General features: G+C 44.4%; 2 protein-coding genes across 2 annotated transcripts; both read right to left on the bottom strand.

The window, feature by feature from the left end:
* Positions 1-9286: 9286 nt before the first annotated feature.
* On the bottom strand, positions 9287-10770 carry LOC124680711 (aspartic proteinase nepenthesin-1-like). The gene has a single exon (XM_047215765.1). The coding sequence runs from the start codon at positions 10768-10770 to the stop codon at positions 9406-9408; it is 1365 nt and encodes a 454-aa protein (XP_047071721.1). The 3' UTR covers positions 9287-9405.
* A 1627-nt stretch (positions 10771-12397) lies between these two features.
* LOC124680712 (lysM domain-containing GPI-anchored protein LYP6-like) lies at positions 12398-17397 on the bottom strand. Its single transcript, XM_047215766.1, has 5 exons — positions 16731-17397; positions 13958-14075; positions 13705-13866; positions 13601-13632; positions 12398-12701 (listed from the first exon to the last, which is right to left on the bottom strand). The coding sequence occupies exons 1-5, from the start codon at positions 17395-17397 to the stop codon at positions 12478-12480; spliced, it is 1203 nt and encodes a 400-aa protein (XP_047071722.1). The 3' UTR covers positions 12398-12477.
* Between the last annotated feature and the right edge of the window lie 1983 nt (positions 17398-19380).

Below are 19380 nucleotides of genomic sequence, written 5' to 3'. Positions count from 1 at the left end.
TCTGGACATTGCACAAAGCTACTGAAAGTTAATGGAACAAAGAAATCCATCAAACATAGCAAAACAGGCAATGCGAAATAAAAGGCAGAATCTGTCAAAACAGAGCAGTTCGTAAAGACAAATTTTAAAGTGGCACCAGACTTGCTCAGATGAAAATGCCCAAATTGAATGAAAGTTGTGTACATATCTGAGGATCACGCACGTAAATTGGCAGATTTTTTTGATTTTTCTACAGAGACTACTGCTCAAATTCGTGACAGCAAGAAATCTGTTCCTGCGCAGCAATCCAAATCTAGTATTGGCTTTACTATCAAAGACTTTAATTGGCACAACAATGCATTAAAATAAAGATAAGGAGAGGTTGCTACAGTAGTAAACAACTTCCAAGACTCAAATATAAAACAAAGCGCAGAAGTAAAATAATGGGTTGTCTCCCATAAGCGCTTTTCTTTAACGCCTTTCAGCTAGGCGCAGAAAGTGTGTATCAAGTATTATCGAGAGATGAAGCATCAACATAGGTGTTGGGAGTTTTCTCAAGTATGCATTTTATCTTATCTATGTGAGTTTCAGAGGCTCCCTTTTCATTGTTCTTAGGTTTGCTATCCTCGTCAAAATTTTCAGGGACAAGCCAACCATAGTTATTCTCTAGAGCGTCATTCATTCCCAGGAGCTTACAAGGTATTGTTGTCTTAATCTCCCCACCATCATTAATATTATTAGTGTACCTTACTCTCTCCATGTCCATCTTTTCAAGGATACTAACAAAATTGGTATAAGAGCCAAGCATCTTATATTTAATAAAGACCTTTCTAGCCTCTCTTGCTACTCCACCAAATTCTTTAAGAAGGGTTTCTAAAACAAAATCTTTCTTTTCCCCTTCCTTCATATCACCGAGTGTGAGAAACATGTGTTGGATTATAGGATTAAGATTAACAAATTTAGTTTCCAGCATGTGTACTAAAGAAGCAACAACAATTTCATAAGTAGGAGCAAGTTCTACCAAGTGTCTATCTTCAAAATCTTCAGTGGTACTAACATGAGTGAAAAAATCTTCTATATTATCTCTCCCAATTATAGACCCTCGTCCTACCGGTATGTCTTTCAGAGTGAACTTAGGAGGAAACATGATGAAATAAACTAAAGATAAATAAAGTAAATGCAAGTAACTAATTTTTATGTGTTTTTAATATGGAGAACAAGACAAGTAAATAAAGTAAAACTAGCAACTAATTTTTTTGTGTTTTGATATAATGCAGCAAACAAAGCAGTAAATAAAATAAAGCAAGACAAAAACAAAGTAAAGAGATTGGAAGTGGAGACTCCCCTTGCAGCGTGTCTTGATCTCCCCGGCAACGGCGCCAGAAATTTGCTGTTGCCGCGGGAGTTAGCAATCTCTGTGGTGTAACTCTTTCTTCAGTTCCCCGGCAACGGCGCCAGAAATTTGCTTGATGCGTGTAGTTGACACGTCCGTTGGGAACCCCAAGAGGAAGGTGTGATGCGCACAGTAGAAAGTTTCCCTCAGTAAGAAACCAAGGTTTAATCGAACCGCAGAGGAGTCAAGAAGCACGTTGAAGGTTGATGGTGGCGGAATGTAGTGCGGCGCAACACCGGGGATTCGGCGCCAACGTGGAACCTGCACAACACAATCACAGAACTTTGCCCCAACGTAATAGCGAGGTTGTCAATCTCACCGGCTTGCTGTAAACAAAGGATTAGATTTATAGTGTGGATGATGATGGTTGTTTGCAAAGAACAAGAAAGAACAATTGCAGTAGATTGTATTTCAGATGTAAAGAATAGGACCGGGGTCCACAGTTCACTAGTGGTGTCTCTCCCATAAGATAGCAGATGTTGGGTGAACAAATTACAGCTTGGGCAATTGACAAATAAAGAAGGCATAACAATGCACATACATATATCATGATGAGTACTATGAGATTTAATCGGGGCATTACGACAAAGTACATAGACCGCTATCCGACATGCATCTATGCCTAAAAGTCCACCTTCAGGTTATCATCCGAACCCCCTCTAGTATTAAGTTGTAAACAACAGACAATTGCATTAATTATGGTGCGTAATGTAATCAACACAAATATCCTTAGATAAAGCATCGATGTTTTATCCCTAGTAGCAACAGCACATCCACAACCTTAGAACTTTCTGTCACTATCCCAGATTTAATAGAGGCATGAACCCACTATCGAGCATAAATACTCCCTCTTGGAGTCACAAGTATCAACTTGGCTGAGCCTCTACTAGCAACGGAGAGCATGCAAGAACATAAATAACATATATGATAGATTGATAATCAACTTGACATAGTATTCAATATTCATCGGATCCCAACAAACACAACATGAAGGATTACAAATAGATGATCTTGATCATGATAGGCAGCTCACAAGATCTAACATGATAGCTCAATGAGGAGAAGACAACCATCTAGCTACTGCTATGGACCCATAGTCCAGGGGTGGACTACTCACACATCGATCCGGAGGCGATCATGGCGATGAAGAGACCTCCGGGAGATGATTCCCCTCTCCGGCAGGGTGCCGGAGGCGATCTCCTGAATCCCCCGAGATGGGATTGGCGGCGGCGTCTCTGGAAGGTTTTCCGTATCGTAGCTCTCGGTACTGGGGGTTTCACGACGGAGGCTTTAAGTAGGCGGAAGGGCGTAGTCGGGAGAGTCACGGGGGCCCCACACGCTAGGGCCACGCGGGACCCCTCTAGGCCGCGCCGCCCTAGTGTGGCGGCGCCCCGTGGCCCCACTTCGTCTCCCCTCGGTCTTCCGGAAGCTTCGTGGAAAAATAGGCCCCGGGCGTTGATTTCGTCCAATTCCGAGAATATTTCCTTACTAGGATTTCTGAAACCAAAAACAGCAGAAAACAAGCAATCGGCTCTTCGGCATCTCGTCAATAGGTTAGTGCCAGAAAATGCATAATAATGACATATAATGTGTATAAAACATGTGAGTATCATCATAAAAGTAGCATGGAACATAAGAAATTATAGATACGTTTGGGACGTATCAATATACATGTTGAAAGTTGAAAGCAACTGCTGAAACTTATATATTCCTTTGTGTTGCTTCAAAACCTTCTATTAAGGATCTATTGCTTTATGAGTTAACTCTTATGCAAGACTTATTGATGCTTGTCTTGAAAGTACTATTCATGAAAAGTATTTGCTACATGATTCAGTTGTTTAGTCATTATCTTTACCATTGCTTTGAATCACTTCATTCATCTCATATGCTTTACAATAGTATTGATCAAGATTATGATAGTAGCATGTCACTTCAGAAATTATCCTTGTTATCGTTTACCTACTCGAGGGCGAGTAGGAACTAAGCTTGGGGATGCTTGATACGTCTCAAACGTATCTATAATTTCTTATGTTCCATGCTAGTTTTATGACAATACTCACATGTTTTACATACACTTTATATCATTTTGATGCATTTTCCGGCACTAACCTATTAACAAGATGCCGAAGCGCCAGTTCCTGTTTTCTGTTGTTTTTGGTTTCAGAAATCCTACACAGGATATATTCTCGGAATTGGACGAAACAAAAGCCAACGGTCTTATTTTCCACGGAGCTTTCCAGAAGTCCGAAGAGGAGACGAAGAGGGGCGACGAGGCGGCCACACCCTAGGGGGGCGTGGCCCCACCCCTGGCCGCGCCGCCCTATGGGGTGGGCCCTTCGAGCGTCCCCCGACTCTGCCCCTTCGCCTATATAATCTCTCCGTCGCGAAAACCCTAGTACCGAGAGCCACGATACGAGAAAACATACTGAGACGCCGCCGCCGTCAACCTCATCTCGGGAGGTTCTGAAGATCGCCTCCGGCACCCTACCGGAGAGGGGAATCATCACCGGAGGGCTCTACATCACCATGCCCGCCTCCGGACTGATGCGTGAGTAGTTCATCCTTGGACTATGGGTCCATAGCAGTAGCTAGATGGTTGTCTTCTCCTCTTGTGCTATCATGTTTAGATCTTGTGAGCTACCTATCATGATCAAGATCATCTATTTGTAATGCTACATGTTGTGTTTGTTGGGATCCGATGAATATGGAATACTATGTCAAGTTGATTATCGATCTATCATATATGTGTTGTTTATGATCTTGCATGCTTTCTGTTGCTAGTAGAGGCTCTGGCCAAGTTGATACTTGTGACTCCAAGAGGAGTATTTATGCTCGATAGTGGGTTCATGCCTCCATTGAATGCGGGACGGTGACGAAAAGTTCTAAGGTTGTGGATGTGCTGTTGCCACTAGGATAAAACATCAATGCTTTGTCTAAGGATATTTGTATTGTTTACATTACGCACAGTACTTAATGCAATTGTTTGTTGTTTGCAACTTAATACTGGAAGGGGTGCGGATGCTAACCCAAAGGTGGACTTTTTAGGCATAGATGCATGCTGGATAGCGGTATATATTCTTTGTCGTAATGCCCTAAGTAAATCTTATAGTAGTCATCATGATATGTATGTGCATTGCTATGTCCTCTCTATTTGTCAATTGCCCAACTGTAATTTGTTCACCCAACATGCTATTTATCTTATTGGAGAGACACCATTAGTGAACTGTGAACCCCGGTCCATTCTTTTACATCTGAAATACAACCTACTGCAATCACTGTTCTCTGTTGTTCTTTGCAAATAAACATCATTCTCCACACCATACGTTTAATCGTTTGTTTACAGCAAGCCGGTGAGATTGACAACCTCACTGTTAAGTTGGGGCAGAGTATTTTGATTGTGTTGTGCAGGTTCCACGTTGGCGCCGGAATCCCTGGTGTTGCGCCGCACTACACTCCTTCACCAACAACCTTTACGTGGCCTTCATCTCCTACTGGTTCGATAACCTTGGTTTCTTACTGAGGGAAAACTTGTTGCTGTACGCATCACACCTTCCTCTTGGGGTTCCCAACGGACGTGTGCTTTACCGTCACAAGCAACGCGCAAGTGTGCTTACACGGTTGCGCGAGTGAGCCACGAATCAGGCCCATGCAACCAAACGCGCCCTAGGCCTTCGTCTCCGTCTCGCCCCAGTCTCCGTAAAGATCAAGAACGACGACGGTGTAGCGGTGTAGGGGAATCTCAGAATCGCCGAGCATATCGTCTCGATCCAACGCTCGCGTCGGATCAGGGGAGCCACGTCGTTCCTCTCCCATTACATGGGATACTGTATTGACAATGAGTACGTGATGAAAACATTGTAAGAATATGGCTAATAAATATTAAATGTAATGTATTTTTTCCTATGAACGATAATTCTAGCTCAGGTCTTCATGGTTTCGGTCTGGCTTTCCCTAAGCGGTAATTGGGAGCTTGTTAAAAATAATTTACTCGACACCCTCAATTACTTCCACTCCCTTAACTCTAACATTCGCCCAATTAATAAATCATATACTATTCTCCTACAAAAAAAAAGCAGGAGCCAACAAGCAGGATAACTTTAGGCCTATCTCTCCAAACCAGTTGCCTCAAAGTCCACACCAAATGTTTCAATCTTCGTGTTTGCGAGCTCATCCCTTTTTTGGTTCATCCTGACCAAACGGGTTTCATCTTGGCCGACCTATTGCGAAAAACTCGTGTATGCTACTGATATTGTGCATCCACACACGCTCCGACCCTACGGTGGTATTCAAGCTCGACTTCCGCAAAGCCTTTGACTCCATCAGCTGGGATGCCCTTGATCAGATCCTTCTTGCCACGGGCTTCCCTGACCTTTGGCGGTCTGGGGTCAAGATGCTTAATAAGACTTCCCAAACCGTTGTTCTTCTTAATGTCATCTTGGATTAAATGTCGTTGCGGGATTAAAGCTGAGACCCACTCTCCCCCTTTCTTTTCAACATTGTTGTTGATGTCCTCCAGCAACTCCTTCGAGCTTCGCTTCAAGGGCTGCTTCTCCACCCCTTAGTTGACAATCTCCCCAGTCCCATTCTTCAATACGCTGACGATACCCTCATCATTATCCAGGCTATCCCACAACATGTTGCCAATCTCAAAAGTTCCTTGGTGACTTCACTGCTGCTTCCGGGCTGGCCATAAACTTCCACAAAAGCACCTTTGTACCTATTGAAACGGACCCCTCCACTGCTACGGATATGGTTACCACCTTTGGCTGCTCCATCTCTTCTTTCCCTCAAACTTACCTTGGCCTCCCTCTTTCCACACATAAACTCCGCCTTGCTGACTTCAATCCCATTATCTCAAAGAGCGACATGAGACTCCCCGGATGGCGCGGGCGCTCCCTCCCTATTGGTGGTTGCATGTTTCTGGTCAACTCTGTTTTGACTTCCATGCTTGCACATGCCATGGGCATAGGCCTCCTTCCCGCTGGTGTGATTGAAGCTATTGATAAAAGGCCATGGGCCTTCCTTTGGACTAGAGAGGGATCTTGCAATGGTGGGTAATGCAAAGTTTATTGGACCGAGGTGTGCATTCTCGCGCAGAATTCTACCCTCCTCTCCAAGTTCCTTATAAAGTTGCACTCCTCTTCTTCCGCCCCCTGGGCTTCCAGGTTCTATTGTTGGTACGGCTGGGTGGCTAGACATGACTTGGTGACTACCACTATCCGGACACCCCCGTTTGGAAAGACATTCTCGCCAGGCTCGACTCTTTCAGGCAGGTTTCCCAAGTCAACCTTGGCAATGGTGATTCTACTGCATTTTTGTCTCGATCTTTGGATTGGACCGCCTGCTCCTCTCAATGAGCGGTTCCCAACCCTCTTCTCTTATTCTATCCGTCCCAACGCATGTGTCTCCTTTGTTCTTAGCTCTGGGTTGCACGCTAATCTTAGGCCTCGCCTCTTTGTGTAAGCCCGCCGTAGTACATAAAGTTGTTCAGGCTGGCATAAACCTGCCGTAGTTACGGTAAAAATAATGTTAAATATATGACACAACTAATTATTAGCACTTTCTACTATTTATTATGCACACATTGTTTCAAAATATATGTCACTAGCTTCCTTAAGATTTTTTAAAGTTTCACCAAGTTTCAAAAGTTAATTTTAAAACATTGTCAGAATATATTCAATATCGACCGTGTCCTAAAACTCTCTTTACTAGAAACCCAAATATTTAAACAGTTTACAAATTATACTTCTGGCTCTAGAGCAACGGAAGTTTCAACTTTCGAAATTAGACGTCTTAAACTATGGAAGGGGAGAGAAGGTAACTAACACAAGATTTGTCAAGTGTGGAAGGAGAGAGAAGGTGGGACATTAGAATGGATATTCCCTGGCTCAGTCATATTATTCTAGAGAAAAAGAAGAAGAAGATGTAGGGCGAAGCTCCGAGTAGGTTAAGGTAGGGCAGCCGTCCTACCTTAATTTTTGGTCAATACATTTAGATGCACATATTTTTTCTGAATGTTTTGAGTGGTCATGCGTGAAAACTAACTATGTATGAGAAAGCTACTCTTGTTTTAGTGAATATTGCGCAAAACTAACTTCAAAGTGGGAACATGCATCACTAGTTATCAAAACATAGAGTAATCTTACTATATACGATTGCTTGTCTTACAAATATTTATCATGAATCTTACTATATACAAGATAACCTTGAGCTATTAATCATTTATACGCGGAGAATTGGAGACTTTAGAGATCTCTTGTTATTTTAAATGCACATCAAATTTTCTCCGGTGACATTATTAGCTCATTGAGTTGGATTTGTGTTTACCGGTGGAAACAATAACAAATGAAAGGGATTTTCCACCAGAAATATCATCAAGATCGAGTTGCGTATCGAGCGAGTGATATACAAAAGTCTCGATCAATAGAATGACATGATATTTTCAAAAGAAAAGGGTAACACTTGGCCATGAGTTGACATCATTGATATATTTGTAGGTTGTACTTACAATCAATATATTTCTATTTTTACTATTCTTAGTGATTCTTTTTTGCATTATTTTTTAAGAGTTTGTTCTATCTTAGATTATTTCAATCATTCACCATTATATCTAAGGTGGCATCTCCCGATGGATCGATGTGGTGATAATTACTTCCTCCGTCCAAAAATAAGTGTACATGCGGGATTTTCAAGATAATTTATGAAGTGGAGTGAAAAATACATTGGAAGCATGCATTTCCCCTCTTTAATATTTCACCTCCAATAAGCTAAGTGCATGTAGAATACAAGAAGAATCTATACTTAATATTATTAGGTTTGATTTCCTTGCGATGAGAGAGAAGCAATTAAAATACATTGGAAAGATAGAAGTACACACTTTTGTGGACAAAGATTAGAGCTAGATGTACACTTATTTGAGTACGGAGGGAGTAGGTAGTACTACCTCCATCCCAAGGTTTAAGTCCTATTTTTTTTCCAGAAAGTCAAACGAAGTAAAGTTTGATCAAACTTTTAGAAGAATTTATGAATAAATATGATATTTTGTAGATTACATATTAAAATATATTTGATTATCTATATAATGATATTGATTTTGTACTTTTCATGTTAATGATTTTTGATAAAAAAAACTTAGTCAAATTTAGCATAGTTTTACTTTCTGAAAAAAAATTATAGGTCTTAGGCCTTGGGATGGAGATAGTAGTATACTATGTAGTGTGTCATGGCGCATTACTGTATGCACTTAACGTCTGAGTTTTTTTCTTACATCTATATTGAACAGGCTAGCCATCATATATAAGTGTTGATTCCCTATATTTATAAGAGAGTCTCAGTGTGTGGACAGTGGATGGGCGATGTCTTCCAATTTAATCATAAAAAATCTTAGCATACTCTTAGATGTAGAAAAATTGTGTTTACAGAACAGTGCACGACATAATGTAATCACACATCATCACCGGATATAACTCTAACAAAACTTGGGTCAACTAATGTATAAACTGACCTAAAGCTAAACCAAAAGAACGATTGACATCTTCTAAAGTTGTATTATTTGAAATTGCTTTTTAGTTGTTTTTGACATAACCATTTCCATGCGAGATGTAACTTTTTTCGTGACAAGAGTTTTTTTCACGACAAAAACTGACATCAGACTATGCATAAATAATGAATGTGGCTAGTTTTTAGTCGATTGAGAATCAACGTAGTTTTTAGTTAGATCTCATCATCAAATCTTAGTTAAAACTCATGACTAGCACGGATCACGAAGCAAATCTAACGGCTCGAAGCATTTTTCTTGTAACTCCATTTGGAATTAAAAAAAAACATTTGCAATTACAAAACTTAGTTGCAATCTAAACTTGTAACTCAAACACCATGCAATCGGACAGGCGTAGGACTTGGCTAAGTATTATAGGATAAATAATAAATTTTGCGCTTTTTATTTAGCACTAGTAACGGCAGTGCACATTTTTACTAAGGACCAGTACGTACGCTCAATTGTCGCCTACACTTGCACGTTTATTGACAACTTGTCATAGCTTGTCGCAGCGCGCGGGCACGAAGAACATCTTATTGACCTCCAGATCGTAGACGATGTGAATGTTCTGCTGCTGGAAGTTGCCTATGGTCGTCATACTGCTGCCCTCGCCCGACGAAACGATCATTAAGCACAGCTCGCCGCCGGTGCCATCCTCGTGGTCGATATCGAGGACGTAGTTCTCGCGGGGGAGGTCCCAGTCCGTGCCCTCTAGGTGGAGGATCAGCTTCGGCACGGCGGGCAGCTTCTCCTTGGGCGAGGTGGAGAAGCACATGTCGTTGTCTTCTTCGACGGGCAGCAGCACCTGCAACGCGAACGCCTTCCGAAGGGCCTGGAACACGGCCTCCGGGAAGCTGGTGAGGGCGGTGCCGGAGTCCGTGATGGTGCCGCCGGAGCCGTCGCCCTTGAGCGCGAACACCGACGCGTTGAACGGCAGCCGCGTCTTGCCGACGGTGATCCCTTTGAGCGAAAGGAAGTATAACGGTGACCTTGGGTTTGGCACGAACGGGGTGGCTTTGATTTGCCCCGTGGCCTGGGCTTGGAGGTTGTCCGGCGTGCCCAGGAACACCGGGCTGGGTTTGCCCTCTACGATGGTGGTGAAGCAGTGCGAGAACCTGGCGACCTTGAGCTGCGACGGCAGAGACAGCGGCCCGCGGCCGAAGCCGGCGATGCCGGTCTCGTTCGTTCTGAAGGTCAGGTGGTTGATCTGGGCGCAACCAAAGCGGAGGTTCGGCACGGTAGCGGCCATACCGTTGGGCGCCTTGAAGGTGAAGGTGTCCTGGCCCATTGTGCCGTATGTGCCCGATTTGTCGCCGTAGTGGTAGGCGTAGAGGCACGTCTTGTCCTTGAGGTTGCACCCGGAGACCACTAGCCCCCCGTGCTCGCAAAGATGGTCGGTGCACGGCATGACACGGAAGGTGCCGGAGACGGAGGGGTCGAGAACAGGAAATGGCTGCTCGAAGCAGGACATGCACACGCACTGCGTCCAGATGAGGTCGCTGCCCGTGTCCAACGTCGCCACCACGGGCTGCGGGGTCGGCGTGCCGATGGCGAAGTGGATATTGTACTCGGAGTTGTAGTCCGCCTTGCCGGTGGTGCCGCGGGCCACAGGCACGGTCACCGCGTGGGCGTTGCCGCCGCGGCCGGGAGGTGACCACCGGCTGTCTAGGCGAGCCCGCGATCGAGCCGCCATCCGCCGGAGCAGCTCGCGCTTGGTGAAGCCGCGGCCGCTGTCCACGTGCATGAGATCGGCGCGGATGGTCGCGCGGCCGGTCGTCGACTCGGTGATCGGCCAGGCGAACGACATAGTTAGGACGAGAACATAGGGTAAAAGCTGCAACACTGACATGTCCTTCGTCATGGTGCGCACAATAACACTGTCCAGCACCGGTCACCGTGTTGTTCCTTGAGGATTGAGCTTGTTCTGAGTTGGATTTCCTTCATTTATAGCGACGGGGCGCGAGTCAAATTTACAATAAGACCCACGAAAACATATGGCCACCAAGACACTTGCTCGATTGGTGCTACTCAAAGATTCCTCGCTCAAACAAATGCCCATACATCTACAATGTTCACAGTCAAATGGTCGTGTGCATCATCATGATGCAGAAGCCGGGGTTATATCCCCATTTCGAAAAAAAACAATGTTCACAGTCACACACAACATCTACAATACTGACTCATCTCGCTCGAAAGAAAAAACATGCACTGATCCACACACCTGAATTTGCAGCTAGGGATAAGTGTGGGTGCAAAAGTAGACGACCTGAATTTTAACATTGTTAGACAGGCATATCCTCTGTCAACTGTTGCAATGCACTTAGAGGCTAAGTTAATTACGCAAGGCATTGTTTTGAGAGCGTGAAGTTTCTCTAGTGTAAGAATATATGATCTATGATCGAACAATGTCGGCGCTTGTGCACTGCTTTCTTTTCTGATGAGTCATATTTCTTCTACTTTTTTTTGTGTATATCCGTAGTGCCATTAGAAAACTATGTTGTTGCAGAAGATGTGTGTAATTAGTATCTTCATCATATTAATATGTTTCATTTGTTGAAAAAGTTGTGCAAGGCATAACCTTCTTCAAGTCTTCAGGTCACAACAGATCGCGCTACATAAGCGCTAAATTTTTGTGATGATGCGTGGTTTTTTTTTCTTTCTTACATAATGGAAAAGAATGCCTCTCAAATCAAATTATCAGTATATCCCAAGATACACACAACCTAATTATTAGGTCTGGAAGGTTCCAATTCAGAACATAAGAGACCGCAACAACTGAAATCTCATCTACCATACAATCTATTGCTAAATGCTACCCATGTTAGGACATAAAACCCCTGCAACATGCTATTACAATATAGATGTGACAATGAAATGCCAAAAGGGAGAAAAGATATGTGGAATATCGACACATCCATGTCGCACTCCCATTCCCACTGTTTTTTAATTGAGCCACTACCATTCCCACTGAATTTGTGAAAATAAGTAGCATGGCACATGGTTAGCACAGGATTCTGTGGCGAGCAGAAGGTACTCCGAAAACCAGGAGACAAAACACATAGAACGGTGGCAGCATCAGGTTCGAAAGGAGATGGGTCAGATGGCCAATGACAGTGTAGGATCAATTATGTCGTTCACCACCAGGGAGTGCATCTTTTTACTAGCTACGAAAAGACCGAAAATATAAAGGCAAATCATCCACAGACGCATTGAAATGGACGAGCACCGGCATACTAACCGCTTGTCGAGCAAACAAGCAAACCACACTATCTCATAAACCATCGCCTACAGATAGGCTGGGCTTAAAGCCTAGGTGCAGGCAATAAGCTTTGTTCCCTATGTGGGGTCGCTATTACTGAGGCATCAACAACGCATTTACGATTTCTCCTGTGAATATACTTGGAATACTAATAGTTCGATCTTGGTGACTTCACCACTGGCATGACTGTGAAATGCAGAATCATAGTGAAACTCTGAAAACCTCCCCATTCATAAAGGTCCCACCACTGGGCCCAAATGTGGGCCCACATTCGATACAAATACATCCATCAATATTCTACAATGAACTTCACATATGCAAGTACAAGACTAGAGAAAGAATGAGGACCGTCAATTGATGCACCGAAGGCGCCTGGGAGAGGTTTCCAGCAGAATTGGTGGACCCCCCGGGTTCTGATGAGCCAGGAACAGCACTACCTGCCTCCCCAGGTCCTGGCGCAGGGGATGGAGCAAGAAACGAGCCATGGCTTGCTGCAGTTGACGGCTCCATCAGTGGAGGAGATTGATGCGGTCCTGTGTTATGAATTGGAATGGTGAGATGCAATATAGATAAAGAAAGAGGAGTTTGTGATGTAGTACAAGCAGGAAACTGAAAAGAAAATGACAGTACTAAGCATTTGGCTTTCTTGTATCTCGATAATATGACTGAATTCGATCCTAAATTTTGGGCACAAGTAGAACATTCCCTTCTGCTGTACTAAAAATTCTTTGAGACTATTTGAAACTTTACAACCCATTGTTGACCTGATATTGCACTGGTTTTCGATCGTTTTCTATATCCCACAAGCAAGTGAAAATAATGTTTTGCTGTTTAATCTGACTCTGGAAAAGCTCGATGTAACTTCACATTTCACGAGTATATTAATGATATTTACACAAACATATTTCCAGCATATCATAACTTCTTCGATTCATGCTCTTATTATGTTGCATGCCTTCTTCTAGTCAAATGTCATGGATTCCACAATTTCCATTACCCAAACTTTGCAGCACCTTGTACGTATCATAGGAGGCTTGATCAATCAATGTGCCTCGCAATGCTGACTACATTTTGAGCGGTGACACATTTTATTATAGTCGTTAAGGGCTTGTGGCGATTAGATTCATATTAACCAAGAATTTTCTAGTCCAACCCGTTCGGGAAGTGAAAGGCGTCCAGCAACTTAGTCTAATCATGGATTAGGTTTAGATGGTTTCGATATGTGTGAAGTATAATGTTTGCATTTCCCTCGAAGAAGTAACAACTAGATCTAAACTGTACCCTCTAATAGTTATGAGAGTGCAAGGTACTGTAAGTCTGTAACAATTCCCTTGGATGAGAAGTATAAATAGCTGCTGATTTACCCTATCAGTATTCAGTAGGCAGTAGCCAATTGCACAGTGGACTAGATGAGAATGAAAAGAATAGTTACCAGGGCATGTAGGTTGAAGACCCGAGGATAGCCTGCAAACAGAAAGAGGTGAGGGATTTGAAACCAAAGAACATAAACAAAGATTATTAGGGATTTTTGCTTACGATGTCACAATGCTTCCGTTAACTAAGCCACCATAGCTGCAAGATGAGACGCTGCAGCCACCGCTGGTGGTTTGGGCAGTCACATTACCAAGCATTAGACTGCTATTGGAGCACTGCATACTTGAACAAGTCGCTGCTAATGAAGCTGGTGTGCAGTAGAGACTGTGGGAGATGAAACATGGAGATTATAGTCTGAAACACGTTGAAGTAGTGAAACTGCATTGACCAAAAGAGAGGGCAACTGTAACATTACTCGAGACTCCCTGGCCCACAACTGCACTCCACACAGTTACCAGCAGTTAGTGCATAGGTCCCATTTGCCACAAGCAATCCATAGTCCGAAGCAAAATTAGGAAATGTTGATGCACAAGCTAATCACAGAAACAAATAGCAACCATGGTTAGAAAACAATTAATCAACAGAGAGGTACAGAAACAAGCTAGCATATCCTACTGAACTATCACTACTGAGCATAGTTAACAATCAGCAAAAAGAGGAAAATAAATGAAAGTAAAAGATATTAAGTAAATGGAAGTAAAGATCCGTCAGTTAACATTTATAAGGATGCTCTCATTCCACCAAAATTCTTGTGTTTATTTTCTGTCCACCATCCAATGGCATCGTGTATAGAATTCCTATGTTCTGAGACTGTAGGAATCCATAATATATTAAGATTTGACATCCTATTCATGTGTTTTTCCTATTAAGACATTTTTCTAATTCCTGTGATCCCAAGAAGCGATGTAACTATGTAACACAAAATACTTCCTCCGATCCGGAAAAAATGCCGGACTACTAGTACAGTTGCGTTTTGTAATTAAACCCATTAAAAGTCTGCATTTATTGCTTGTCCTGGAACGGACCATCATTGCATCTCTCAATTGACGCGGCCGTTTCGCATGCATGCATCCGAGGGAGTGTGGGTTCAGTATAAAATAAATGCAAGGATTTTTTTTGTAAAATGGTCCGTCCGTCATTTTTTCCGGGCCGGAGGGAGTAGTTAATATTTAATAGCTTAGCAAGCTGCAAGCATGTTTAACCCAATCCTGGACCATTGATATGAAACACATTGAAAGGATATACCCAACTTTCCTAAAATCCATATGTCAACACTCTCAAATGACAGCAATCTGCTCAGCCTTGTGGAAAATTTGGAACAATATGTCAATTATGTACAAGCTTTTGACCCAGCCTAACGAAACTGTATATACGGCTATTCATCTTTCACTGCACTAGAGAATGTTGGAAGTAGGATGGGGCGATGGGCAACTTATAAGTTTCTAATATCTGGATTGCAAACTGGCATATCTTATACTTGGTTGCAGGCGGGCTAAAGTATGTATTTCCAATGCTAGGGCGACACAAAAACGAAGATGGCCAATGTGGGCACGGTAGGAGCTGGAAGATGACTTATGTTTCTCAATAGACATTTTTTCACTATTCTTATTAATGGTAGTTCATTTCCTTGTGTTAATCACATCACCGCCTATTCATACCTCTTGTAAGCCGCCGGCTAGGGTTAATCGCATCATCTAAGATAACACACGGTGTTTGTAAATACTCCCGATATAGTAGAGTTTCACTGGCTGGCGCCCGTGGTTTTCTCCTCTCTTTGTTGGAGAGGTTTTTCCACGTTAAATCTTGTGTTGCCTGCTGTGATTTCCTTTTTGTTCTCCGTTATTGCCCATCGCGTTTATAACATTTCTAGTGTCTATTCCAAATAGACTTCTTTTCACTATTCTTGTTAATGGTAGTTCCCCTTTCCTTGCTCTGTTGTTTGGGTCTGGAGTGTAAACTGGTATATCTTAGTATGATGTGTGCAAATAATCTTTTGCTTTCAAGATAAAGCACTGCCCTTGCGCTTTTGTTGTAAAAAAAAACTAACATTTCTGGTAACTTTACCTGCTAAAGATGGCCAATATTATCATCACTAAAGATTTACAGACCTATGCCATCGCAATGGTCTTTTTTTACCTGGTTTACTAGTCTAAAACAGAAAAGCATAAAAGTGTTCATGGGAAATTCCTGAAATAGATCTCCACAGAAATTACATCCGCCGATATTCACTGCTACAAGCACTGTTTATCTCAATCCTGGACCAATCATATGAAGGACAGTAAAACGTACTTACGCATACAACATTCATTCAATCTGAAGGTTTGATATTAATTGTGTAGGCTTGTGGCAATCCCTTCACAGTGTGGAAAATTCAGAAGAGAATGGCAATTCAGTACAGGGTTTTGACTCAGCCTAATGAAGTTACACAAACTCTTTTGCAACATTGGGAAATGATGCAGAAGAAGGGTGAACAAGTGCATGAGGGCAAGTATGGTTTGGCAATACTAGGATACCCAAGAAAAGAAAGCAGCTAATCAGTGTGAGCACGGTACGAGCTGGAAGATGACTTCTGAGTTAATATGCCAATAAAGCAGACAGTTCCACATAGATGAACCAAAAGGCCCAGCTAATCATCAAAGTAACTGTCAAAATCCAAACTTCTGATTCTGAATAGCAAGAGCACCACCATCTGACCATCAACTACTCCAGTATGCCTTTTCGATGAAGGACAATATATTAATATCAGGCTGATACCAAGTACTAATCCTAGTATGCAGTATACAAACAATGTTTAGCTTTCAATATAAAGCCAATCCCGTGCATTTTTCCCATAATAAAAGGCTTGTCATTTCTAACAACCAGCTAAAGATGGGCAAAAGCATCATTAATCTGAAGCTTTACAGAACAACTATGCATTCACACTTGTCTTTTTGTACCTGGTTAGCAACTAGTAGTAGTATAAAACAGAGAGGCCTCTAAAAGTGTTGGTGGTGGTGACATTATATCCGCAGGTGGTTTTATAGTAGCAAAATTGGTAAGAAAATAATGTGGACCTGTTAAGGTTGTCAGGTTCTCTGGCAACGACCTATTTAGGGAGAATGGGAGATCATTTTTAGAATAACAGGGCATAGCCCCAGTTCCATATCTGAAAGCAGATGTCACAGTGTTATTATGGGAGATGATTTTACCTGGCAGTGGAATCGCAAGAATGTCGCCCGGTGCCACAACGGGGCTTCCCATGGCATTGACATTGCTGAGATCCGTGACGGTGGTGTCGTGTCCGGCGGCGATGGACTCGACGGTGTCCCCGACCCGGACGACGTAGGAGAGGTACACGGCGGGGAGGTTGTTGTCGGTGGAGTTGAAGCAGACGCAGGGGAAGGGGACGACGAGCACCTGCCCGGCGTCGAGCAGCGCGTCGGGGTCCTCCTGCGCGAGGCCGTTGGCGCTGCGGATCTGGTCGGCGGAGGCGAGCCCCGCGAAGACGACGTCGGCGACGGTGGCGAGCGTGTCGGCGGGGCGCGCGGCGTAGCGCACGGAGACGGACCTGCGGACGCCGTCGTTGCAGGCGCAGCGGGTGGGGACGCGGAGCGCGAGCCCGGCGGGGAGGATCCGGTTGGCGGCGCCCGGGGAGGCGAAGTCGAGCGCGTTGGCGGCCAGCAGCGCCGCCGGGTCCGCGCGGAAGAGGGACGCCACCTCGGAGGCCTTCATGTCGGCGAAGAGCGTGTAGCCGAGCAGCGCCGTGCAGGAGTCGGCGCTGGCGCACGGCTCGATCGTCGTCTTGGCCGCCGCGCCGCCCGCCGCCGCGAGGATCAGCAGCAGCGCCGCCGCGGCCGCGGTCGCGGGCGTCGGCATTGGATCCCGGCCAGGGGTTTAGGGTTTGGGCCTCGCCGACAGTGGAGTGGGGAACTGAGCTTGAGCTCTGAGCTTTGCACAGTGGGAATCGAAATTTTGGGGAGTAGCCGAGTAGGCGGAGGCCGAAGGGTGTGGAGACTGGAGACTGGAGACTTCGGATTCCACCAGGGAGGCCAGCTGTCGATGACACGTGGGTCCCACGAATGTGGGTCCTCTGGTCAGAGAGGAGGGGACATATTTTCTGTGTGCGCTGGGAATCTGTGTCTTGTGCGGGGAAGGGGAGACAAATATCTCGTGACCAACTTTATTTATGTCGACCTGAAAAGGCAATCCAATTAATATCGTGTTAGCACTCATTTATTTGTGAGCCTTGGTAACGTTTCATGTTCTTATTTCTAACATGGGCCTTGCTATAGATGGGCATGGGCCTTTCTGTATTTGGGCTTGGGCCTTGCTAGTAGTATTTCTTTGACAAAACCTGAAAACTTTGTGTCTCTATGCACATATATATAGAAGAGAAAGAGTTGGGCTAGGTATAACCATTTTTTCTCAAACCTAGGGTTAAAAATCCTTAGGTTGATCTTTTCGCCCCTTTCCTCTTGGGGTGGGTGCTTGGTCAATTTGAAAAAAGTACAAATTTCTTTGAGCTATAAACAACTTTCTTTTTCGCACCGAGATAGATTCTCCCGTGCAGATGCTTGCTATCTTAAGAGATCATCATCGGCTAGAACCCATCTCTAATCCCTCCTCATTGTGGGAAAGAGGTATGTCGGGTCTCCGCGCCGCTAAGCCCTTTGGTCAAATCCTCCTAGCCTAAAGATGCCATGAAGGGAGTAAGTGTAGCTTTATCTCAGCGACCGCATTGTCTTTGTTCTCAAGGTCACGGAGGCGGAGACATGGACTCTTCACCTCTTTTTTTTTGACATAGACTCTTCACCTCAAGTAGCCTAGTCCCCGATGGTGGAGAAGCCAGACCCCATGCTTAGCTCCTAAAAGGACACCATCATAAGTTAACTTTCCCATTAGGGCCCTGTTGCGGTCAGAAACCCACCGGCGGGCAGCGACGGGCAACACCGTAGAGCCGGGAATCTCCCAGGACTGCGGCTGGCCCTGGTCCCTCCGAGCGACGGCCCGCAAAGCCTTCGGCACGCACGTCCGATGCCGATGCAGGGGCGTGCCACCCGACCTATACCCGGTCGGGAAGGTGTTGGATGATGCCTCGCTTAGTTTCTCGCATGGCATACACGTAAACGTTAAATACGAGCCTCGATCGGCTCTCAAGTTGTCCCGTGAATCGGCTCAAAGAGCCGATCCACCCATGATGCGTACGAGGTGTACGATCGGATGGTGGTCCCGCTTGATCAAGATAAAGTTAAAGCGACCTACTACGATTTGGGGTTTTCACCGCATAATCGGAACATCCTACTCGTGATCGAGCTCGGCGGCCACGCACGGTGATCGTAAACCGACCCTAGACAAGGCCTAAAAACCAACACGAAGTTGATCCTCGGAACATCCCTGTCTAGGGCTAGCAAACTACACCCTACGGGCCACCGGATCCTTCGACCCGTTTGTAAGGCCTAACGATGCAGATATTAAACTAATCCTTGAAGAACAAGGAGCAATCATAACGGATCGGATCTACTAAACAATGATCAAGCGGGGTGCCGCCCTTACACCCAAGATAGGCGTAAGGGCGGCTAGATGCCTAAGGGCTGCACAACGATAGCATATGATATGATGAACAATGCTAACCCTAAAACATCTATGATAACTACGTTGCTCGCCATCAAAAAGGCTTCGAAGACGAGCAACGCATGAACGGCGAATAAACGTGTAGTCGCCTAGATCGCAAGATGCGATCTAGGCAGACATGGTGCTTACCGGAAGAAACCCTCGAGACGAGGGAGTTGGCGATGCGCCGAGATTGGTTTGTGGTGAACGTTGATTGTTGTTTATTTCATAAACCCTAGATACATATTT

Source organism: Lolium rigidum, unplaced genomic scaffold (assembly GCF_022539505.1).
Source record: "Lolium rigidum isolate FL_2022 unplaced genomic scaffold, APGP_CSIRO_Lrig_0.1 contig_25951_1, whole genome shotgun sequence".
Classification (NCBI taxonomy): Eukaryota; Viridiplantae; Streptophyta; class Magnoliopsida; order Poales; family Poaceae; genus Lolium; species Lolium rigidum.
This window is presented reverse-complemented; position numbering and strand designations above follow the sequence as displayed.

What these genes read in the sequence shown, in the direction of transcription:
- LOC124680712 (XM_047215766.1), bottom strand. Translation starts at nt 17,397, where the DNA reads ATGCCGACGCCCGCGACCGCGGCCGCGGCGGCGCTGCTGCTGATCCTC. An exon ending in AACGGAAGCATTGTGACATC is followed by an intron (nt 13,633 to 13,704) that starts GTAAGCAAAAAT and finishes TTCTGTTTGCAG; the next exon opens with GCTATCCTCGGGTCTTCAAC. An exon ending in TCTTCAACCTACATGCCCTG is followed by an intron (nt 12,702 to 13,600) that starts GTAACTATTCTT and finishes TTCATAACACAG; the next exon opens with GACCGCATCAATCTCCTCCA.
- LOC124680711 (XM_047215765.1), bottom strand. Translation starts at nt 10,770, where the DNA reads ATGACGAAGGACATGTCAGTGTTGCAGCTTTTACCCTATGTTCTCGTC.